At 45.2% G+C, this 26083-nt stretch overlaps 1 protein-coding gene across 1 annotated transcript in view; it reads right to left on the bottom strand.

Annotated features, from left to right (window-relative positions):
• The window catches only part of Sik3 (SIK family kinase 3), a 214628-nt gene that overhangs the window by 32476 nt on the left and 156069 nt on the right, over window positions 1–26083 (bottom strand). The window contains exons 5-6 of the mRNA XM_051156351.1: window positions 14246–14370; window positions 13680–13803 (exon numbers count right to left, since the gene is read on the bottom strand). Coding sequence (XP_051012308.1) covers window positions 13680–13803; window positions 14246–14370 — 249 coding nt within the window. The remainder of the gene's footprint in view (window positions 1–13679; window positions 13804–14245; window positions 14371–26083) is intronic.

The following is a 26083-nucleotide window of genomic DNA, read 5'->3' as shown; positions in this document are numbered from 1 at the left end:
GCAGGAAGGATGCTCTGGGCTCCTCTTCAAGTGTCTGAGGGATGCTCCACAGACAAGGCTGGGACAGGTTCTGCTGTCCAAAGGTCTGAATGTGGAGCGATGTGGAACGTATGGCTCAACGAGGGAAAGGGCTTCCTCAGTGCTGGCTGATGAGCTGTGACAAGCCATCTAGGGGGTACTTAGGGGACGTGTGGGGGGTGGGGTGGGGGTGGGGATGTTACGGTGCAGGCGAGGCCATACCTTGGTCACAGCTGCTTGTACCCCTTTTACAGATCACTGCTCTGGGTAACAAGGGGACATGATGAACTCCTCGGTCACTTACCCTGAGTTCTCAAAACTCTCTAACTGTGATAAAGGAATGTTCTGTCTAGGATGTGGTAATCTCACTTTCACTAGAAACGTAACACACAGCTGGCATTTAGGATGTCATCTAAAGACTCAGAGACTTATGTTTGGAGAACGAGAACCTTTGAAGATGGACACTGGACCTTTCAGGACCATGCACCGCCAAGGTCCTAACATGAATCAGGTCCCCCAAGTTGCAGGTGTAAGAACACAGCACCAGTGACTGTGACAAACCTTGCTGACAACTGTAATGTCCTAAGAAGCTAGTGGTGGTGGTGTATACCTATCCTCTTGGTATCTGTCAGCTGGCACAGGGGGACCATTAAGGCCAAGTGTGTAGTGAACATTGTCCCCAAGTCAAACAACAACAAATGTGGAGCACAATGGCTCATGCTTGTAAGTCCAGCACTTGGAGGCTGACTGACTATCATAGGTTTGAGGCCAACCTGAGCTACGTGACCAGTGCTGGAAGTTCTAGGACAAACTAAGGTACACTGTGAGGCTGTCTGAAACAGTCAAACAAAAATGAAAATAGAAAATGCCAAAGACTCACAACAGAGCAGCCAGTCACATGCTTCAAGCTGCAATTGGCAGAACCCATCATTTTATAAAGTGTTAGGGGTGCTGCCGTATGGGGTCAAAACAGGACAGATGAAAAGGTCAACAGAGTGATTCATTCAGAAACATTAGCCGACAATATTAGCACAGACTGAATATTTGTGTGGCAGTCAGAGTACTAAATTTCTTAAGCACTCGACCTGCACCCAACACCTATTACTATTATCTCCATTTTATAAGAAATTGAAAGGGAAAGAAAAAAAAAAGAGATTGAAAGAATGAGAAATTAAGAAACTTGGCCAGATACTAAAAGTCTGTTCATTTTCGTTGTTACTGTTGTTGCTTTGTTTTTAAAGCTAAGCCAGACTCAGGCTAATCTTAAACTCACGATCCTCCTGTGTTATGTCTCCTAAGTATTTGAATTTCTGGGGTTGTTAATTTTTATTTATTATTATACATTTTTTTATTATGAATGCACGCACACCATGGCCTATGTGTGGAGGTCAGAGGATAACTTTGTGAATTCAGTTCTCTTCCACCAGGAAAGGGAAGGTGGTCAGTGGTCCAGGAAACATGCTCGGGTTACCAGGCTTGTGTGATTAGGGTCTTTCTCCAATCCTAGAGAATTCTTAATCTAAACACTATGTTTTAAAATAGATTCCTAGGGGCTGGAGAAATGGCTCGGCAGTTAAAAGAACTGGCTGCTCTTCAGAGACTCAGATTCAATTCCCAGCACCTACATGGCAGCTCTCAACTGTCCATAACTCCAATTCCAGAGGATCTAACACCCTCACAGACACACATGCAGGCAAAACACCAATGCACATAAAATAAAATAGGTATTCTTCTTTAAAAAGATGTATTTACTTATTATTTATACAGTGTTCTGCCTGCATGCCAGAGGAAGGCATCAGATCTCAGTGCAGATGGTTGTGAGCTACCATGTGGGTGCTGGGAATTGAACTAAGGACCTTTGGAAGAGCAGTCAGTGCTCTTAACCTCTGAGCCATCTCTCTAGCCCCAAATATGCATTCTTGTAAACAATAAAATAGATTATTAATTTAGTAGCTGGGTAGTGGTAGCACACGCCTTTAATCCTAGCACTTGTGAGGCAGAGACAAGTGGATCCTGAGTTTGAGGCCAGCCTGGTCTACAGAATGAATTCCAGACAGCCAGACCTACACAGAGAAACCCTGTCTCAAAAAAACCCAAACTCCCAAAACCAACAACAAAACAAAAACAAAAAACCCCAAAACCCAAAAAACCAAAAACATTATTAGTGTTTGAGGTAGCACCGAGCATAGCTTATGAAACAGTTCTCTTACCCAGTAGGTGACAGGCTGTATAAACTCCAAAGGCGGCATGGCCACAGAGTCACCCTACAAGCATGTTCCAAATGGAGCAAGTGAAATCATGGTCGGAAAACTATGAATTAGATTAAAAAAAAAAAAAAAAAACCACAAAAACAGCATGAGGTGGGGAATGGTGATCGTGTGAGTGAGATGTTGGGAGCAGGAGAACCCAAAAAGGTGTTGCGCATGTCTGTGTGTACGTGTGTGTATGCGTGTGTGCGTGCGTGCATGTGTGAGACCTGGTAATGATTCAGTGTTTAGGGTTAAAGGTCTTGAAGACTGACTCTGGCAACTGCAGGGGATGGGTAAGATAGGCATTGCAAATCATGTCAGACAAGGAGAAACGAGTTCTGTGGGACTGGATCACCCAGAACCTCTGGGCTGACTCCATGAAAGAAAGCCTGGCACTCTTAAACCTCTCAAGTAGTGCCAAAGTATGGGGCATTGAAAGCTTTGTTCTCTGGTCTGTGGCAAATGAACGGTCTCAAAGAAATGAAGTCAGGGACTGGAGAGATGGCTCAGAGGTTCAGAGCACTGCCTGCTCATTCTGAAGTCCTGAGTTCAATTCCCAGCAATCACATGGTGGCTTACAACCATCTATAATGAGATCTGGTGCCCTCTTCTGGCCTGCAGGTGTACATGCAGGCAAAATACTGTATACATAATAATAAATAAACCTTTAAAAAGAAAAAAGAAAGAAATGAAGTCAGATTCCTGAAGACACATACAGCTCCTTTCAGCTGGTGGAAAGAGAAGACATCTGGGTGCCAGAGGACACTGTGAGAGTGTGAAAAGCAATTACCCAGAAACCCATGTTTCCTCCAAGTATGTGGAAGAAGGTGTTTGGTCTAGTTTCTCTTAGTCTTTCCAGTCAACAAAACATAAGCCCAATACATATGCTTAAATATATATGTGATTCCCAAGTGTTCAGCACCAAAGTCTATATTTTAGACAATTTTAGCATGTGTATTAGCAATGTTTATTTCTTAGTAATAGATTGCTTTTACAGCAATTCAAATTCCAGAGAGTTCTATTTGTCTATCAAAATTGAAAATGGGAACAAAAAGTAATTGGCAGGCAAATCCCTAAAACATCCATTTCCACGGATAATGAACTTGAAATAGTTAAAGTGCATTTCAGAATCCAGAAGCACATTGGCTGGCACACTGCTGTGGTTTCTGCTACTCACAAGCTCTGTCCAGGACAGGGGTCAGAACAGAGAGCCGACCCTGCAGACACACGACTACGACCCTGCAGACACACGACTACCGAGAGGCCTGCAAGGAGTCTCGGCACAGAGCCACGTGGCTTTCAGAAGTCTGTGGTTCTTTATACGCTCTGGATTTACAGATGATTGTGACTCAGAGTGTCTCAGTAATGCTGACTGCTTTCTCCAAAAAGAAAACCACAAATAAGACAGTCTCATATTCTCTCATATCCCCTCCCAGCTTGGTCCCTCTGTCTCTTCCCCTCCCCCCTGTCCTGTCTTTGAAACTACTTCTCACTATGTAGCCAAGGCTGGCACTGAACTTGCTATCATGCCTCCAGGTGGTGGGACTATGGACATGCACGCTACAGACTTGCTCTGTAGACCATGCTGGCCTCAACCTCAGAGAGAGCTGCCCGTCAGTGCCTCCCAAGTGTACCACCCCCCCAACTTTGATTTGCTTTTAATACATACAATATTTCACTATATATTGCAAGCTGGCCTTGCACTCATAATCTTCCTATCTCCCCCACCCCAAAATTTGTTCATATGGACAGGTATAGGCTCCCACGTCAAGTTTATAATTTAAATTTTGATTCACTATTCCCAAAATAGAAATGCACATACATTTCTAAATCCAAAGATCAAAGACTGGTTATTTAAAGTACTATCTATATTTTAGAATTTTGGAAATTTAGCATTTAGAAGTTTTAGTATTTCTGTAGTGACCTAAACTAGCAGTGATTGTCCTAAACAAGAGAGCTGGCTTAGCAGCGAGAACACTGGCTGCTGTTGCAGAGGACCTGGGTTCAGTTCCCAGGGCCCACATGGCAGCTCACAGCCATCTAACTCCAGTTCCAGGGCATCTGATGTCTTCTTCAGGCCTCTAAGGCTTCCAGGCATGCATGTAGTGTGTGCGCATATATGCAAGCAAAATACCCACATAAAAATAAAATGAAAACAAAATTCTAAAGGGCTATTGTAATATTAAGACAATGTGTAGAGCTTTTTCCCCCTCTCACATTTGACTATGTTTATTGTTTTCATTTCCATAAGCATTTGTTATTCTCCAACTGTACACAGCGAGCAAGAGCATTTAGCTGCATGGTAGAAGTACTGTGTTAAATATAAACCTCATCACCATTGGTTTCTGTAACTGTGAGCACAATATTCCACAACAGAAAGAGACTTCCTCATCATGAACTGTGAATCACTTTCGTGGCTGAACACAAGCTGTAGGGAAACAGCTCACACGGAGCTGATGGTGAAGGCCTGCTGTCAGCCCAGGGAGACAGCAAGGGAGGCCTTAGCCTATAGATCTCAACGTATTAGACAAACAACACCTATGTCTTCAATTCTCCTACTCCCTCCCCACAATCAATGTTTTCACTTCCTAGGTAGGATGGGGTGGGGTTAGCAACTAAGTTGGAGCCCAGGCCTAAGCCTCTGCCACCGAGTCCTCCCCTGCCATTTACCTCCTGTCCCAGGGACTTGGGCAACTAACAGAATTAGGATTCAGAAATTGGGAGATCTTGGTTAAGGGCTAGATATGGCCCAACTTAGCTGTAGCATCAATCTTGAGAAGACCCCTGTGGATCACACTGCTTGCTAGAGTCTGTCTATGTCATAATTCATGTGTGGAAGGGCACACTGCTCCTATCACTCCAGTGGGGCAGAACTCTGGCTCATTTTTACCCCAGAGTCTAACGTGTGTGTGTGTGTGTGTGTGTGTGTGTGTGTGTGTGTGTGTGTGTGTGTGTGTGTGTGTGTATGTGTGTGTGTGTGTGCGCGCACGCATGCGCGCATGTGTTGGGGTATCTTGGGAAAAGAACTTAAGTTGTCAGGTCTTGTGGCAAGTGCATTTACTTGCAAGGCTATCTCATGGCCCTTTTTTTTTTAATTTAAAGATTTACTTATTTATTATGTATATAGTGTTTTGCCTGCATGTATATCTGCACACTAGAAGAGGACACCAGATCTCATTATAGATGCTTGTAAGCCACTATGTCATTGCCGGGAATTGAACTCAGAACCTTTGGAAGAGCAGACAGTGCTCTTAACCTCCGAGCTATCTCTCCAGCCCTTATGGCCTCTTTGTAGTGCTTTCTTTGATAGGCACTCCAGGACTCCCTTGATACTCTGAATAACTTGCCAGCTGTGTATTCACCGAGAACTAGTGTAATTGAAGATGGTCAGGTCTCTGAAGCCAGACTGCCAGGGTTCAAAGGCTAGCTCTTGCATTTATCAAGTGAGGACATCTCATGCCTTCATTTGCGCACCAATCAAGCGGTCCGTCATTCATCTTGTCTCACGGGATAGATAGGGCCATGGGCATTAAGTGGCTAAATCAACTGTACACAGGAGCCCAATGGTACTTGTTCTCCAGCCTCCGGAGCCAAGCTTCTACCTGGGAATTTCTTTCTCTGTTTTCCTTTTTGTTTGTTTTGGTTTTCGAGGCAGGGTTTCTCTGTGTAGCCTTGGCTGTCCTAGAATTCTTTTGTAGACCAGGCTGGCCTCGAACTCACAGAGATCTGACTGCCTCTGCCTACCAAGTGCTGGGATTAAAGGTGTGCGCCACCATGCCCAGCTCTTTCTATTTTTCTATATAGGGTCTCTGTAATCCAGACAGCAATTGGCTTGAAAGGGAGAGTAACAAGCAGAGCACTTCAGCTCTCTGACCCTGGTTTTCTAGAAAGATAGTGAGACTCATGGGAAAGGGGCGAGGCTGGCTTTCCTCTCACAAGTAGGTATACTTTGTTGCCTTTTGGTTTTTAAACGGGTCTCATAGTTCACAAGTTGGCCTTGAAACTGGTTTACAGCTGAGGGTGGCCCATGATCCTCCTGCCTCTGCCTTCCAAGCACTGGGATTACAAGTTTGTGGAACCACACCCAGCTCTCTGGCATGAGTTGTGCTCCCTGTGTGGATGGACACCAAAGCACCACAGGTTTTTCTTCCTGGATGGGGCGCAGACCTCCAACGACATCCCTCTGCACTCAGAGCTCAGCAGCAAGTGACGCCCATTCCTGGTCCCAATGCTCTCCACAAAGTGTTTTCGCCAGGGTAGACACTGTGTGGTTCTTGATGAGGAAGCTGACGAGGCAGACCTACTTTCCTCTAAGTGGAAGCTGTCTGGCAGTAGCTGCAAGCCATATTCTCCATCAGAAGCATTATGTAAGCAGGGTCTTGCATTCCAGTGATAAAATGCTTATGCAATATTACAGCTAATTAAGTCCCAATGAAGTCCAATCAATAAGGACTCAAAAATATTGCCCACAAGAGATCTCAAAGCACTCAGCATCAGTTCAGTTTCCTCATGGTAAATTAATTTTCCTTCCGTTAAGTAAATGATCTGACTGTGTTTGCTTGTAGGTGGGATTTAACAGGAGTATAAGGCAAAACACGTAACCATAGGTTTAAGAATGTGTTCTTAGGAGCGGATCTAGTAACCAAAAGCTTAAGTTGTTGGCTTCATCAGTGGGTGGAGTCAGATGAGGCCTCAGTTGATACCGGCCAGACCAAGTCTTATGTTGTGATAGCCCAGGAAAACCAAGTCTTCTCATGGACATGTGGCTAAGGCTGAAATGCTACCTGGACGACAGCTCTGAGCACCAGGTCAATCCAAGAAGCTTCACTTGTAAAATACTGGCCTGTACCAAACATGATTTACTAGAGACTCAGACAGCCAACTTTATAGACAATCAAATAGCTGTTGCTTTTCCCCTCTGGGAGATGGTCTCACTATGTGGCCCAGCCTGGCCTCCAACCTCCTATGTAGCCAATGTTGGCTTAAAACTCACTTGTGTTCCTCCTGCTTCAGCTCCCTGAGTGCTGGTATGACACAACACAGAGCCCAATACAACACGGAGCCCAAGGACGATTCTACAGTTAAGCAGTAAGTTCTTTCTCAGCTTTCCTTCTTTTGGGGGGAGAGGGGTGAGGAGCATACTGAGACAGTGTTTTATTATGTAGCCTCCCTCCATGTCCTGGAACTTAGAGATATGCCTGCCACTCTCCTGAGTGCAGAGATTAAAGGTGTAGCATGCACCTAACATGTGCCCAGCACTGTGATTCCTTCCACACATCATTCAAAACCCTCACTGGAAATATAGTGCCCTGCCAGGCGCTGGCAGAAGATGCAGCTGTGTAAAATGCACCTGTCCTAGGGCTTGGGGAGGAGAGTCCACAAGGAACTAGTGGTATAAAATCATCCCAGCCCAGAACAAAGCCACATCTTTTCGTACGCCTACTAAAACCCAGACACTACCCCAAGGCCTGGGAGAAAACCTAACCTTATCCCCATCAGCTGGGGATGAAGCGGGAGGTGGGAAGACAGCAAACAGCATGTGGAATTGTGACAAGTGTGGCAAACAGAATTTTGAAAAGCCATTGGTGGTGGCCACAGTGTCAAGAGAAACCTCAGAGGACCCACCTGAGGAACAGTGTGTTTGCTGTGTCTGAGAAAGGACCTTCTTATGGCTAAAGCCCAGGCTTGAGGTCAGAACAAAACAAGATGGTGGCAGCAGGAGGTGGGGAGGAAGTAGCTGGGTGGCGAGCACTGCAGGAGTCACAATTGTGTACATTTCTGATTTTTCCTTTTCTTTTTCAGGTCTGACCCACTATGCAGCCCTGGCGCTGATATAGATCCACCTGCCTCAGAGGGCTGGGGCTGAAGGCGTGCAGCACCACACCCAGCCTGAGTTTAAGAACAAACAAAAGCCCTTGGAGCCCAGGAGGGGTTGACTGATAGACTCAGTATGGAGTAAGTGCTGCTCTGTGCCAGACACTCTGGTAGATTATAAAAAATTGTAGGAAAGATGCTGTGTCTGGTGCAGAAGGCATATAATGAAAGAATTAATTACAATATATTTTTATAAATATCATAGTAGTAAGTCAAAGTTCAGAAAGATTTGAAAAAAGCCCAAGGGATGCTCTGACCTGTACCTCTTAGCTGCTGAGTGACAAGTATGTACCACCACACCCAATCCTTTAAAGTGGGTTCTGAGGATAGAACTCCTGGCTCTGTGCTTGTGATATAATGCTTTACTGGCGGCTCCCACCCCTGCCTTCACCATCTGTAACTTACCTAACTTCTTGTTAGAGTCTACGTTACAAGAGAGAGTAGAATGGAGTTTGGAAAGAAAGAAGTATTTGGGGCCGAGGGAACTGTTCCAGGAAAGATGACAGTCAAGGAACCAGAAGTAAGTCAGGAGAAGCTGTAGCTGGGCGTTGGGGACCTAACAAAGGCAAGGCCACCTCCCAGCGTTCTCCTGCCACTGCTTCCCAAGCACTGGTTGTGAGATCAAAAAACGAAGCTGCAATCAGCATCTAAAGAACAGAATAAAATATATTGGGGTGTGATGCCAATAGTAAGAATAAGCTTTGCCCTTTAGAAAATGCTAGAGGGAGGCTGGTAACACTGACTTCGTGAAGCCCTAGGTTTGACCACCAATACCAGAGCAGGGAAGCTGTGGGTGGCTGCTGACATGCCTGTAACTCTGGCACTAACCACCAGTACCAGAGCAGGGAAGCTGTGGGTGGCTGCTGACATGCCTGTAACTCTGGCACTCAGGAGACTGGAGCAGATGGATCTTCAGCTTAAGATCAACCTGGGCTATAGAGTGAGATGGTCTCAAAACAGTACATTTTGATTTTTTTACATGAGTATGTGTGTTCTAGGTTACAGGGTATGTATGTATGTATATATATACATATACATATGCATATATATATTATTGTTGTTGTTGTTGTAGTGAAAATACTTGAAATTCTATGCTTTAGACATATTAGGAGTAGTAAACTTAGTCAGGTGTGGTGGCGCACACCTTTAATTCCAGCACTCGGGAGGCAGAGGCAGGTGGATCACTGTGAGTTCGAGGCCAGCCTGGTCTACAAAGTGAGTCCAGGACAGCCAAGACTACACACAGAGACTCTGTCTCGGAAAAAAAAAAAGAGAGAGAGAGAGAGAGAGAAAAGGGAGTAGCAAACTTTAAGGCAATAGTAAACAACTAAAACATTTTAAACTAAAAAATGATAAATATGATCAGATTTGTGTGTTTGTATCTGTGCACATATGTGGCATGTGTGCATGGTGTAGTTTGTTATTCATGTCTGCAAAAGTTTCTCATGCAGCAACATGGAGAATAGACCAGGATCAAAATAAAATTCCACACATTTGCGGGACTTGGTGGCACATGCCTTTAATCTTAGCACTCAGAAGGCAGAGGCAGGTAGGTCTCTATGAGTTCAAGGCCAGCCTGGTATACAAAGCAAGCCCAGGACTGCCAAGGCTACATAGAGAAATTCTGTCTTGAACAACAACCCCCAAGTCTCCACCCATTTTGACTACTGCTTAATTTAGGAAGGAGAAGAAAGGTAACAGCATGTTCTCTAGGAGTGGCTACAGGAATGGAGGACTAACTACAGATTTCCATGACTAATTGGCTCTGGTAGTGCTAAGAGAAGAAACAATCCAGACTTCTTTCTGCCAAGCCTCAGAAGGGGACAGCATTTGCTAGGACAAGGGACACCAAATGGAGACATGTGTGGATGGGGAATGAAATTCATCTTGGAAGATGTTTCAATGATGTGATTTCAAGATATAAAAGGAAGACACAAGAGTAATAAATAGCCTTTGGTTCAGTGGTAGAATGCCTGCCTACCATACTCAAGGCCCTGGGCCCAATTCTCAGCACTACAGAAGAACAACGTTTGTTTGTTTGTTTGTTTGTTTGTTTGTTTGTAAAGATGCTAGATAGCAAATGGCTGGCTATGTAGCCCTAGACCTCAGGAGAAAATTCCGAGACAGCTAATTGGGGGCTGTTCCTACCAGTGATGGTGAAGCCATGGCAGTAAATAAGATGGCTCAGAAAGATTGTGTGAACAAGAGGAGAGGTGAGGGATTAACAGAGGAGGTGGATCTGGCAGAGATGACTAAACCAGTACACTCAGGGCACAGAGGACATGTGTCTCAGAAGCAGTAAGAAAAATAGGCTTTAGAAGACACTGAAAAACCCTAACAACAACAACAACAACAAAAAGCAATTCCAGATCCTTGGGAGACTAAGGTAGAAGGATTGCTTGAGCCCAAGAGTTCAAAGGCAGCTTAGAAAACACAGCCAGACTTCGTTGGGGATTTAAGAAATGAAAACCCAATGAGACACCTCAACAAAGATGTACAGTTAGCAAATAAACAAATGAAAAAATGCTCAGAATCACAGACCCCAGAGTTACAAATTAAAGACACCACCACACACCTGTGAGGGGACCACGCCCAACAAGCTAAACAGGCAAAAGCTGGCAAGGCGTGCAGCTATCAGCACTGTCACTCACAACACAACACAGCTCCAGAAGGCAGTTTGGCAGTGTGTCACACATGTAAACAAGCGATCACCATATGGCCTCACAGCCACTCTCCTTGGTGCTTACACAAGTGAACGGAACAAAAATCTGCACAAGGGCATCACAGCAACCTTATTATAACTGTCAAAACTGAAAAGCAACCATGACACTTATCAGTGGACCAAAGACTAGACTGTGTGCAGTGCAAGGACATGAGCTAGCAGGACACAACAGACCTATATGCCTGTCCATGTTCCTAAGTGAAAGGTCAATGCAAAAAGCCACACATGGAAAAGTAAAAATGTACAGAGGCAATGAAAGGAACTGATGACTGCCAGAGGGGAGAGAGGGGAGGGAGGAACAGAAGCCCACAGGACCATCCCAGAAGTGGAGCTACTTTGTCTGACATGATTATGGTAGATAAATGTCTTTACACACTTGTCAAAGCCCAGCAAATTCATAACTCCTACGTGAACCCCGATGTAAACTACAGGCTCTGAGTGACAGGGTTTTTTGTGTATGTGAACTTAAAACTGTTCTAATATTTTCCCCTAGTATGGAATGGTAAAGTGTAGTCATCATGACAACAGGAAATACAGCTACTGGCAAGAGGTCTGATGACCAGGGCTAGAACCACCCAGTGCACACTTCTCTGCCTTCTTCACTGTAGTCAAGGTAGGCAGAGTCAAAGCTTTGCCTGTCCTTGCTTGTTCCTTCCACTCCTCTCCTGCTGTGTGTGCAGATTTGCTCCCTGCTGCGCCACCCAAGCCTCAACAGTGAGCTCCACTCTTTTACACCCAGCATCCAATTCTGTCTTCTGCCTCAGCTTCCAGGAAGATCTTCACTTGTCCAGAGGAGCAGACTCTGGCCTTCCTCCCTAGCCATTCTCCTGATCCTCTCTGCCTTCCTCATCTCTAAGCATCCATGCACGGCCTGCCTGCACCGAGTGACGCCATCCAGTAGCATTAGGTTATATGGTGATGATGCTCACACGGGCATTGTAGGCCAGAGCTCATTCTCTTCAACTGCTGGCCAGAACCTTAACTTAGATGGCTAACAGGCACCGGAAGCTTGACATTTCTAAAAACATCTCTCCAAAATTTTAACTATTTTCTCTCAGTTATCCTCATCTCAACAACTCATGTGCACTCTACGTCTCCTACTGACCAAGCTCCTTCCCTACAAGCACCTTCGCTGAGCCTGCACTGCACAGCACTGTGCTACACTCCACAGCATTGCATTCCACTAGACAGCGCCGCATAGCACTCCATTAAACAGCACTGCATTCCACTCCACAGCACTTCACTGCACTCCACTAGACAGCACTGCACTGCGTTCCACTAGACAGCACTGCACTGCGTTCCACTAGACAGCACTGCACTGCGTTCCACTAGACAGCACTGCACTGCGTTCCACTAGACAGCACTGCACTGCGTTCCACTAGACAGCACTGCACTGCGTTCCACTAGACAGCACTGCATTTCCACTCAACAGCACTACGTTGCGTTCCACTAGACAGCACTGCCCTACACTGCACTGTGCTAGAAGACATGGCACTGCCAGCACTGTACTGCACTCTATACACCACATTACATTACAATCTCCTTTTCAGTTGGCAGTGTAGCAACTACAGAGGTTGTCTTTAAAAGTCACTGCAAAATCTTTTCAATTTGTGTTTAAAAATTTTCATAATATATTCAGAAGAACCCCACAGGCCAGAGCATATACTTCTCGTTTGGGAGTTTCTAGTTCTCCTTCCAGAGCAAAAGCCCCAAGTCTACATCTGCTGAGAGTGCTCTAATGTAAGCTCCTTCTCAACTCTCTGACTTTGCTCTTCACTCTGAACTCCTCCTCTTGAACCCACTCCCAGCTGCTCCCTCCCTCAGCCCTTCGAGCTGTGATCCTCCTGCACCCTTCCTTTTCAGTTGTCCCTGAAATGTCACATTTCCCAACTACCTCTTTGAATGATCTCCCAACACACCATCTTAAAGGCTTCTACTTCATTTTCCTGTAGCATTATCGCTACCGGACACAGGACCTCCCGGCCATAGTTCTGACATGACTCAGTTGAGCGCAGCCCACATTCCACCTACTTGTTCTAAAGGTGTGCACGCTCTCCCTAAGAGGAAAGCAGGTGGACAGAAGGCACCACCTTCTACAGTGGCTAAGACGTGACCTCTTCTATGCACAGAAATGATGACCAAAAAAAAAAAAAAAAAAAAAAAAAAAAAAAAAAACCAAACAAAAAAACCAAAAACCCAAGCCAACCAACCCCATCCCCATGCTGTAAACTGAAGCCAAACCCACACAGGTTCTGAGCTGTCTGACAACTCACATCTGGTTCTGGTAAGATTTCTCAAAAGGTATTATCCTACTGCCCACTTACTTAAAAATGTTCTTAAACAATTAGAATCTGAAAGTAGACTACAGAACTAGGAAAGGCGATCATATCAGCAAAGATACAAAGCCTGCTCATCCCCAGCATCTGAGCCAACACAGGTGCTCCCGCACTGCAGTGAAAGGGAGTCAGGGGGACAGGTGAAATAGAAAAGTTGATCCCACAGAGGCTACATGATGGCACGAGTGACTCAGTACACATCCATTCATCTAATATGGATAGTCAGGGGCCACACAAAACTCTCAGCCAACTTACAGAGTGAGAAAATGAACGCTCACACAAACTAGTGCTGAGCAGGGTCCACCCAGTTCAAGCCCCGATCCCTGGGCCAAAGCTGGTGGCTTGTTTTGCTCCTAAGGAAGCCTGCCTCTCGGAGGAACTGGGGCAGCATTTACCCAGCACCACTACACTTCTGAAGTTACTTAACATGCCTGACTCTCCATGAATCCCGTCATAGCTTTGTGCTGGCAGGTCCCTTACCTGTGGACATAAAAAATGGGATGCGGAACTTTCCACTGAGCACCCGGGCCCGCAGGTTCTGCAGTGTGCTCCCATCAAATGGCAGGGCACCACACACAAGCACGTAGAGGACAACTCCGAGACTCTGCACCCCAAACAGAGATTACGGACAGTTAATTACATCAGAGGACAGAAAAGAGGCCATTAGTGTGTGATGATGATGGAACCAACTTTTCCTTCTTTCTTCAGGACATAATATGGGTCACTGTCAAGGTCAATGTCTTCAGAGCACTTAACGCTCCTCTTTGTGTCCAGACATGAATTTCGGGTGAGATCCCGAATATTTCTCAGAGCCCAGCCTCTAGGAAAGAATAGTCCTGTTCTTGCACAGGCACTGCCCACTCAGGCCCTCACAGGTAGCTGAAATCCAAGGCTCATGAGAGAGGCTGCCAGGAGACTGCACATGGGCAGGGGGGTGCAAGTACAGGTACAAGTGCGCTCCACTCGCACGTAGCACTATGTATCTTCTAGCAGAACAGCTGTCATGTGGAGCAGGGAACAGGATGGTAAGAAGGGGAGGTACTTACCCAGATGTCTACTTTGGGCCCGTCATACTCCTTCCCTTCAAAGAGCTCCGGTGCAGCATAGGGAGGGCTGCCACACCATGTCTTCAGAAGCTGCCCAGGAGTGAAGAGGTTGCTGAAGCCGAAGTCTAGAAAGGCAAGTGGAGAACACGCATGTCAGCAACCCAGCCGACACTGGCCTCTGGCTAGTGGAGCACGGGCCTATGACACCAAGCTGAAATAGCAAATGAGCAGCCAGCCGCCTGAGCTTGACGGAACTGGGCACTAGGTCAGGTGTAACACTTGTCTTGCATGTGTGGGCGTGGAAAATGAAGGGGAGGGACAGAGAGAAGGTGAAGGGAGGGGGAGAACCATGCTGGGAAACTTTTAGTTGTGTGGACTCTACACTCCCAGCCTCACAGGCTGGCCTTGAGTTCATGACACTCTCCCTGCCTTTGCTTCTTGAGTACTGGCACTACAGGTGCGAGGTACCACCCAGATGAAAGGCCTGCAGGTGTCCAGCAGGCAACTAAAGGCAGGGGAAAGCCTCTCATCTGCCTTCATTTTGCATCTATCCTGTAGACTTTAATCACAGGTTGGATGAATACACACCTGACAACAGGAGTCAATTCTACCCCATGAAGCACCAGTGACTTCATATCCTGACTAGGCCAGTCCTGAGATGATGGTCAACAGACCATAGCTGGAGTAAGACTAGTCAGATGGGCAGCCTTGCATCAGGCACCAGTTTCTGTCCTTTTTCTACACAGACCGGTAACCCACAGCAGTAGCTCCGAGACGGAGCTAAGGACACTTGTCTTCCCAAGATAGTTATATTGATTAAATTCCCTCTCCTGTTTTAACCATTACTTTTTTCCTTCTGGTTTTCAGGTAGATGCCACATCTTAGAGTCCACAAGTTGGCTTAGTACTTGAAACACATGGATGCCTCCTCAACAGGACTCCAAATTTTTATGACTTTTTACAAATACATTCATGACCGCTTAAAATTTAGGCAATGTAGCATTGTTATTACTGAGGTGATGCATTCAAAGCGAAGAAAATGCAATGTACTTGTAACTGAACAAAGAAGATTTACATTTTAACTTCAACTCTGTTTTATCAGCCCCACCTCCATTATTTTCTCCTCTTCTCACTAGTCTAAGGAGTAGAAAGACACAAGAGGAGCCACGGGAACAATGCTAAGATAGTAAGCAAGAATGGCAAACTTGCTGACACACAAGGTGCTGGGTTAAAGGCAGGCAGAAGCAGACAGAGTTGGACAACAGAGAGACTTCCATGCCAGCCACAGTGACAACCACAGCCACATAGTAAGACATGGTCTAAACAAACAAACAAAGGCAAGCCCAAACATAAAGGCCCTGGCACATCACATGGGGACTTCCGGACAGTCTTTATGACAGGCTGAACTATGCCTTGCCCCAGCATAACACATCCCCTGCAACCCAAGCACCCGCCTGTCGGCAGCTATGTCTCCCTTGGCCCTCTGCATTTCTCTTTCTAACTAGCCAGAGGTGTTTGCCACCAAGGACCTGGGGTTCTGACTGCCTTTCAGTCTCTGTATCTCCTTGGGGCTAACACATCAGGTCCCACAGCTTCTAGTCCCATCAGTTTGGCAAAGTTCCCATTGTGAGTCTTAAGTTCCTCTTCTGGATTCCCAGTACCTGCTTGGAAAGAGACCACTTTCTAAAATCAAACCTGTTCTTCCGGTAATGCTCCCACAGGACTCACTAATGGTGGAACCACCTGTCACTAAAGACACTGGCATCATCTTTAGCTCCTCTCTCCATTTCCCCTTTGAGTTGGATAATAACCTTTTCCTTGTGTGTCTTGAGTCTATCTCTCCTGTTTGTTTTCATCTGTCGTTATTTTTTTGTTTGGTTGGTTTTTTGGTTTTTCAAGACAGGGTTTCTCTGTGTAGCCTTGGCTGGCCTGGACTCTCTCTGTAGACCAGGCTGGCCTCAAACTCACAGCGATCCGCCTGCCTCTGCTTCCCAAGTGCTGGGATTAAAGGCGTGTGCCACCACCGCCCAGCTCCATCTGTTGTTTTTTAAGAAAATTATGTTAGGAGGGTATGGGTATATGCACAAGTCCATGAAGGCCAGCCGAAGAAATTGGATCCCTTGGAGCTGGAGTTACAGGCTTTTGGGGAGCTGTCTGACATAGGTGCAGGGATTTGAACTCTGGTCCTTATGATCAAGCCACAAGTGTTCTGAATTGCTAAGCCATCATCCCAGCTCCTACTCCTGACAGCCACCTTACCTTTCTCACCTCTGACGAAGACTTCCTATGCTTCCTACCTGTGTCACTGAACTTCCCTCTAAGCTATTCATTCAGAGCCCAGTGACTGCCACACAAAAGCAGATCCTGTTATCTCCTTGCTCAAAAAAGGAAAGGGCTTTCATCCTGTGTTTACATGTCTTTCTTTATTCTACTTCCTGCCTGGGCCTGTTCCTGTCTTTTCCAACTTTAAAATTCATTCATTTTCAAGGCACAGTCAAATGCTGCTTCTTGTATGACGCTTTAAGTGATTTCAAGGAGAAAACATCATGTCAATGGCTTCCTCTGGGTTGGCATAGCCTTTTGTTTATTCTCCTACACTCAAATCCCCAGCCCACCTTATACTGTTTTTAGCTGTATGATGTGTACAAGCCCTCTGCTGATTACTTAATGGAGAGGATAGACTTTTATCTGTTCTTGTCTCTGCACAGTGTTTTAAATACACAGTAGGACCTCGAGAAGGGCTCACAAAAGTAAACTTAAGTAAAACCACTGTGTCAGTCCTTTCCAAAGCATATGGCTATTTGTGCCTTTTCACACTGATGATTCAATGGACCACCTACCAGATCCTCCATTTCCTAACCATCCCTCCTGGGGTGCTGAAGATAATTTACAAGGCTTAGCTCTGAGCCTGACAACTCATTACAGCTGGAGGAACAAAACAGTGCCATTTGTCAATAGAAATAAACACCTCTTTGTGGAATTTCTTAGACCCCTATGGTAGTTTGAATAAAAATGGCCCCCCATAGGCTTGTAGGGAGTGATGCTATTAGGAGATGTGGCCTTGAGGAATGGGTGTGGCTTTTTTAAAGGAAGTGCATCACTAGGGGGAGGACTTTGAAGTCGCAGAAGCTCAAGCCACAGTAACGTCCCGCTGCCTATGGCTCCAGATGTAGAACTCTCAGCTCCTGCTCCAGCACCGTGTCTACCTGTGCACTGCCATACTTCCTGCCATGAAGATAATGGACTCAGCCTCTGAGTCTGTAAGCCAGCCACTAGATGTTTCCCTTTGTAAGAGTTGCTGTGGTTATGGTGTCTCTTCACAGCAATGAGACCCTAACTAAGACAGTCCCCAGTCTTCTCTGTATTCCCCTGTGACTTTGTCTTTACCTTTATTTGCACATGCGCATGCATATGTGTGTGTGTGTGTAATTCTTTCAAATTTTAAAACATTCTACCTCCCTTAGAGAAATCTATTCTCTTTCTCTTTAGCTCCTTAAGAACTATTTATTAAGCTGGGTGCGGTGGCGCATGCCTGTAATCCCAGCACTCAGGAGGCAGAGGCAGGCAAATCTCTGTGAATTTGAGGCCAGCCTGGCCTACAAGGTGAGTCCAGGACAGCCAGAGCTACACAGAGAAACTCTGTTTAGGAAGACCTAAAAAAACAAAAACAAAACCCCCAAAACTTTAAAAATAACTATATATTAGAGTTGCTTGAACAAGACCTGTACAAGACAATACCAGTTGACATTCCAACATGAATAGAGGAAATGTCACAAAGCCCCACATCTAAACGAAGAGCTATCTGCAATTAATAGCTGCCAAGAGGGGGTGTGGGGGGTCAGTCTTCTCTACTACATGGCTGAGGCCCACAGGTTATCCAATACTGAGTAGTCAGAACTAACACATACACACACACACACACACACACACACACATACATATATATAAATACACACAGATACACACATAAACACATACACTCACAGACACGCAGACACACACACACACACACACACAGTGAATATGTAAGCAAAACTGTTTATGGCCTGGCATGGTGGCTCATGCCTTTAACCTTAGCACTCTGGAGGCAGAGACAAATACATATCTGTGAATTTGAGGTCAGCCTGGTCTATATTGTGGGTTTCAGGCCATCCAAGGCTTCATAGTCAGATCATGTCTCAAAAACAAACAGCAAATGCTGCTTCTGAATGAAATCACATTTAAAACTATAGTAACTGATCTACTTTGGGGGAGAAAGAGTCTTACTATGTGGCCTATGTAGCGCAGGCTGGCCTAGATCTTGTTATATAGCTCAGGCTGGCCTCTAACTCATGATCCTCCTGCCTGGGCCTCCTGAGTGCTAGTACTAGAAGAATACACCATAAATCTTTTTAATGTCCAACTTTTGCAACATGGCTTTATACTTTGCAGTCTGTACACAGTCACAGTGAACATTGTTCCAAATGCTTTATAAGCAAAGAGGGATGAGTTGCTAAAAATCGTTAACACAACTCAGACTTGACGGCACAAGCCTGTCAGCCCAGCTAACTGGAGGCTAAGGTAGGAGGACTCCAAGTGTGAGGTCAGCCCAGGCAGCTCACTGAGGCCTTGTCTTACAACTGAAAGCAAAAAGAGGACCGGGCTCAGCAGCAGAATGCTCGCTGGCATCACAAATGAGGTTCAGCAACAGGGCATCTTTGGTAATGAGATGAAAGATGATTTAAATGCAGTTTGAGCAGGAAGCCTAGCAGTCGGCCCCACAGTCCTTCCTGACATAGGTATTATTCTAATGCGAGGTTTCCTTAACCATGTGCTGCCGTCTTCCCTGCCAGTAGCCTTCACCCCCCATGCCTCTTCATCACTGCTATGCATATGGTAAGCCAGAAGTGTGACCAGTTCAATGTGCATTTAACTGTAATGTAAGTTGTTTTTGAAGAGTTAAATCAGCCATGCAAGAGAAACCTCAAATTATTAACACACGGGAACATTGGGACTCATTTTGAAAACTCAGCTCCTACTAATAAATATTTGAGGGGCTGAAAAAAAAATGGGCTGGAGAAAGTGTGTGCTGTGGCTTCTCTGAGTGGCTTGCCGTGTGGGCACCTTTACACACTCTTTGAGTGGAGGACTGTTTCTGAGACCTGCTGGCGGCTCAGGGGAGCAGCAGGAGGACACTGGGTGTGTGGCTGAAGCAGGGGCAGGAAGCCGTGGGCGGGCGGCTTCTACTGCCTATAGTACAAACAACTGAACTAGACCAAAACAGCAACCAACATGGAGGAGGACACTCTCCTAACACAAAATAAAGCAAAGACTAAAACAAGAATGTATTCTCGCTGGCCGACAAGATTTAACAACAAAACAACAACAACAACATCAGAAAGCCTAAGAGCGAAAGTCAATGTTCCTGTTCAGTAGGCAAATACAAGTCTGTCAGTCCCATAATGGCTCTTGTTTCTTTCACTCGTTATTTATTTACTAATGCCCTGCACTCCTAACACCTCCATTACAAGACTCTAAGTAAATCCTCCATCTCTTCAGTCATTCATTCCACATGACTGTACGGAAGACTTCCAGTAGACACAGCCTACAGATGAACGGAAGTGCCAGGAACATGATCCTAGGAATGATTCATAAACAAAGTAGGGGCCAGTGAGATGACTCGGTATGCAGGACTGCTTCCTGTACAAACCCAAGTTCAAATCTGAAGCACTCACTAAAAGGTGGAGTGCAGCCAGCACGCACCTGTCTGGAGGGGGCTCTGGGGCTCGCTGGCTGCCAGCCTAGCTGCAGGGTCAGTGAGAAGCTGTCGTAAGAGAATAGCATGGAGAGGGATAGAGCAGGACGCGTGACGTCTTCCTGTGGCCCTCTGGTGCAGGTGCACACATATGCACGTAAGCCATAGATACAGCACATACACTTCACACACAGAACTTCAATCAAAGACAGGCCTTAGCTGCTGTGGGGAGGCACAGGGGGAAGGTGGACTGTGAAGTGGGGTAGAGGGAACATGACTCAGAACTGGCTTCCTATGTAAGCTCAGAAAGGGGCTGCCCTGGGCGCTGCATGAGGCTTGTGGTAAGAACCAGTCAGAATGCACAGCGGATCAGGTGAGATGAGCTCAGCTTTAGGTGCTGGATGCTGTGGGCCCCTGCTTCCTTCCCCTCCCTGCTCCGTCTTGAGAAGTTCTATAAGACAAGACAAAAGACTAGTAATGATCAACTACGGCCTTTGCTTCATGATATATTCTCACCACAGCGCCACTTTTTTTTTTTTTTAAATTTTTATTTATTTATTATGTATACAACACCCTGCCCACCAGAAGAGGGCACCAGATCTTATCATAGATGGTTGTGAGCCACCATGTGGTTGCTGGGGATTGAACTCAGGACCTTCAGAAGAGCTGCCAGTGCTCTTAAGCTCTGAGCCATCTCTCCAGTCCCCCACAGCTCCACTCTTAAGCTGCTTTTATTCCCCCACCACATTCTTACTAAGGAAAATAAAAAACTATATTTCATAATTTCATCTAATTAACGTGCATTGGTAGTGGCTTTTGGTATATTAAAAGAGTTGGGAAACTGAAGCCAATTTTAGATTATTTTATGACAGGAAGAAGCCCTGTACCAACCAGTTATCACTCCCCACTGCCCCAACACCAGGCATTCACTCACCCACTTTCCATCCCCTTGGGCTTGATCTTTTGTGCCGGGCTTCTCTCACTGCTGTAATATTTTAGTGTCTACCCATATTTAGCATCTATCAGCATCTTGTTAGCTTTGTTGTTGCTGCTGAGCAATAGTCCATGGCACAGATACACCACGGTCGTGTGTTCGTTCTCGCATCAGTCTTCCACTGACAGAGTCAGGTTGTTCCCACCCACACGAGTGATGCTGCTATGATTACTCCTATGATTTTTGTATCCAAGTCTTTTCATTTCTCTTGGAGAAAAACGCGTGGGGAGAGATGAACTGTTGGGTCATATGGAAAGTCTATTGCTCGGCACTGCTGTGGTTCCTATCACTCTGTCCTAAGAGTAAGAAGCAGTAACTTGTCTTACTGTAGTTTCACTTCGCACTTCCAGAAAACTACTGATGACTACAGTGCTTTGTGCTTTTAAACAGGGACTTGCTTCCTAGCCTTTACCTTGTAATCCTTCAGCCTCAGCTTCCCTGACGAGGAGGAATTTGTAAGGAACAGGAAAGCACTACTCACTCATCAAGGGGAAAGTAGTAAAACTGACTACAGTAAACGTCTATTATGGGGCTGGAGAGATGGCTCAGCAGTTAAATACACTTGCTGTTCTTCCAGAGGAGCTGGGTTGGTTCTCAGTGCCCATGTGGCTCCCCACAACTGTCCATAGCTCTAGTTCCAGAGGATACTATGCCCTCTTCTGGCTTCTGTGGGTACTGAATGTACTTGAACACATACACACTCAGGCACTCACACATAAAATAAAACAAATAAATATTTTTTAAAACTGTATTAAAATCCATTCATGGAAAGACAAGTTAATGAGCACCCTGAGGGTGAGGGAAGATATCTATACCATACAACAAAGAGACTCTGAATAAGCACAAAAGACCTTTCAAATCTCCTGTAGCTCAGACAAGGCAGACATCCCAGCAGGAAGATGGGCAAACGGCTTAAAAATCAGCTGACATGGGGGGAAAAAAAAAGCCAACAGGCAAAAAAGCTCAAACTAAATAGAGAAAAATGTCATAACGAATTTAACGCATTGCTTCATATGATTAGCAAAAGCCAGGTGTGGTGGTGCCCACCTTTAATCTCAGCACTGGGGAGGCAGACACAGGTGGACCTCTGTGAGTTTGAGGCCAGCCTGGTCTATACAGTGAGTTCCAGAACAGCTGGAGCTACACTGTGAGACGCTGTCTCCCAAAACCAAAAAGTCATCCCAAACAAACAAAAATAAAACCTCTATTTGCTTAACAATGCTAATTAAAAACCTACATGAGCTGGAGTGATGGAACACACTTTTAATCCCAGCACTCAGGAGGCAGAGGCAGGCAGATCTCTGCGTTCAAGACCAGCCTGGTCTACAGAGCTAGTTCCAGGACAGCCTGGGCTACACAGTGAGATGGTGTCTCAAACAAAACAAAACAAAACCCACCAATACTATCAAGGATGGCCATAACCTGCCAGGCTGACAGAGACTGAAAAATAGGGTGACACTAAGCACTAGAGAGGACAGACCATGCACTTGACATACAAATAGAAAGTGACACAGGCACACCACGAGCCCACACTTTCACTCCTAGGTGTGTGTTCTTGTATGTTTAACAAAGCACACTGATGTCTGACATACACCGGGTCACACAGAAATGTCTACTAGAGCTGTTACAGTCCTGAACTAACAGCATCCAAATCGCTATCAATAGAAAAATAACATGTGGCACAGTCATGTCATAGAATACTATATAAAAATTAAAATGAACAGATGACAGCAACATAAACATGATAATCTCACAAACACAATGTTGCATGAAATAAGACACATAGCATGACCAATGTGATTCCATTACTCCATTTGTAACTAAAACCAAGCACAACTAGCAGGGCATGGTGGCACACATGTATAATCCCAGCAACCAGAAACCTGATGCCAACTAGGCTACACAGCAAGCTCAAAGTCAGCCTGGATTATACAACAAGTTTGAGGCAAATCTGGACTATAAGGCAAGACTGCCTCAAAATAAATGCTAACAAAGAATACTTTTCATTTTATTTAGTTTTTACATTTGCCTTCTTTCTTTCAGTATGTCTAGCTTAAAGTATTAAGTCAAATGGATAACCAAAAGAAAAAAGAAAACTCAGGATTCAGTTTTTTTTAAAAAGCCAAAAAACAAAATTAGATAACTAAAAGTGGATTAAAAATTTAGCAGAACTTCCAGATAATCTTAGCTAAAACTTTTTTTTTTTGAGACAACTGTTTCTCTGTGATGCCCTAGGTGGCCTCCACCTGCCTCTGGCTCCGAGTACTGGGATTAAGGACCTGTGACACTATGCCCGGTTTAGCTAAAACTTTTTAAAGACTAGACTTTTTAAGTCATGCAAATCTGTGGAGTCTGTAGACAGCACAGCCTGGGCACTTCTGCAAAAGCACAGGCCCTACTCTGGCAAAGGTCCTCTTGTTCCTAGAACCTGGAAGAACTGCAGTATCAGGTTGAGTCACTCTTTTGGGGGCGGGGTTTGAGACAGGGTTTCTCTGTGTACCCTTGGCTGTCCTGGACTCACGTTGTAGACCAGGCTGGCCTCAAACTCACAGCAATCCACCTGCCTCTGCCTCCTGAGTGCTGGGATTACAGGCGTGTACTATCCAGCATTTTTTATTGTTATCTGTTTTTTTCTTTTTCTTTTTTTCGAAGCAGGGTTTCTCTGTGTAGCCTTGGCTGTCCTGGACTCACTTTGTAGACCAGGCTGACCTTGAACTCACAGTGACCTGCCTGCCTCTGCCTCTGCCTCCACCTCCTGAGAGCTGGGATTAAAGGGCGCCACCACGCCCGGCTGTGTTATCTGTTTTTTGAGACAGGGTTTCTCTGTGTAGCCCTGGCTATCCTGGACTTGCTTTTAGACCAGGCTGGCCTCAAACTCAGGAGATCTGCCTGCCTCTGCCTCCTGAGTGCTGGGATTAAAAGTAGGTTCCATCACCCAACCTCCAGGCCACTTAAAAAATTTTTTTTAAATTTATTTTATGAGTATGAGTGCTGCCATGTGGTTGCTGGGAATTGAACTCAGGTCCTCTGGAAGAACAGACAGTGCTCTTAACAGCTTAGCCACCTCTCCAGCCTGTATGTGTCCCTCTTGTGGCTGGGTTCCCTGTACAATGACCTTAGATTAGTTGTGCTGTTATGGCTGAAAGGCGTATGTGGAAGAACGTCTTGAGTGGAAATTACAACTGTCAATAAAGTGCTGTTTAGCCAATCATCTGGGCAGAAAGACAGGAAGTGGAAGGCAGGAAAGAGTTGCAGGTTGACAGTTGACGGAAAGTTGGAGGAGAGAAGCCACAAAGGATCAGATTGGTAAGTGCTTGGGATATATGTAGGTTATGAGGGTTAGAGTAGTTTATTTTAGCTTACTGTTTAAAAAGTAGCAGTTTAGATTCTTGCAGCTTTGAATTACATTTCAGTCTCTTTGTGTCAGTTATTGGCTTCCAAGGCCGAACAGATACATTTTATTGTAACAGGCATACATGGCTCACAACGGAGAACACATAGGATGAACACTGGTGAAATGTAAAGGGACAGAAGGCAGTAACTTTACACAAGCCACATACAAACTGAGGCAGAGAAAAGACTCACGGATTAGTTCACAAGGTTGAATAAACACACTTGTAGTTTTAGAGTGCCCTAAAGATGAACAAAGTGGGAGGTGGGCAGCACTGACACCACAGCCGTGAAGAAGGCTTTGAACATGAAGGAGGTCCATATTCACACAATAATTCAGAATAGATCAAGTAATTCAAGCTACATTTACTTGATGTACATTGTTTTGCGTGCAATATTAAACACAGTGATTTTATAGAGCATCCTGGGAAGACACTTGATATGACAAAGGGAAAAGTGGTAATTGTATGTATGCTGATTATGTGTGGGAACTACACCCTAGGAGGAAATGATTTCAGCATGACCAGTGTCCTAGAGGAAGGCTGCATCTGCAAAGTTTAGAAATCTTTCACTTAAACTACGTTTTAAATGTAAGGTGTTAAAATATCACCTTCTGGGTGGGATGTTGAGAGCAGGCTGTCCAACTGTCAATCTTCCTGCCTTAGTCTCCCACGTGCTAAGATGGTGTACATGCACCCATGCCCATCTTAAAGCATCATCTCAAGTAAGTGGGAACAGCCAGGCATCCTTCTCAGAGAACTGATACAAGCGTCAGTTTCAAAAGCCAACACTCTTTACTGTTTACTTACCAACAATGGGAAAAGACTTATGGTCTACAGACTCAACCCACGGTGATAAATTTCATAAAAACTTACCAAAGAAACCAAAGTCATACAGAAAAAACAAACAAAACAAAACATTAAGGGCTGGGGAGGTGGTTCTTTCAGTGAAATGCTTGCCATGCAAGCATGAGGACCTGAGTTTGATTCCTCAAAGCTGAGTGCAGTGACAAGTGCTTCTACTTCCAGTGCTGAGGACGAGACAAATGGATCAGGAAGCTTGCTGGCCAAGCAGCCCTGATTAATCAGAGTCCCAGGTCCCAGTAAGAGACCCTGTTTCCATAGGCAGCCAGTGGGACAGTGCTTAAATAGTGCCCAAGGAGATGCTCTGGCTTACACATGTACACAAATACATGTCCACTTGCACACACACATGAACGTGTACACATTCGGGTAGGTACACACAAAAGAAATATGCAGAAGCCATATGGGTGGAGCAGTTCTCTTTATGTGGCCTACGGTCATTTATTTCTCCACTGCTAAGCCACTCAATGTAATTTGTTAAGTCTCTTTTCCAACCAGTAACACCCCGGTTGGCTAGCATTTGTCTGTAGGCTCAAATGACAATTTAAGTCCTTTTCTCTTAACATAAAGCAGAAGGCTAATCTGAGTCCTATGTTCATTGTCTCGGATGGTTTAAATACCAAAGGTTGCTATTGATTTTGAGCCTTGAAACACTTTGTTCTAGGCAAGATGAGCTGCTTGAGGCTATATAAGGTAGTGATACTGTATCCTAAAAATAAGTCTATCATTAGCTGGGTATGTGGAATGTGGTGGTGGGATGGGAGAAGAGCTGGTGGCATTAATTTAAAAACCAGGACAATTCAAAGAGCAAATTTCCTTGTTCAATCTACCACTTCAGAGCAATAGACTTGATTTTAG

This window comes from Acomys russatus, chromosome 14 (genome assembly GCF_903995435.1).
Source record: "Acomys russatus chromosome 14, mAcoRus1.1, whole genome shotgun sequence".
NCBI lineage: Eukaryota > Metazoa > Chordata > Mammalia > Rodentia > Muridae > Acomys > Acomys russatus.
Note: the sequence above shows the minus strand (reverse complement) of the source record. Positions and strands in the feature narration are given on the sequence as shown.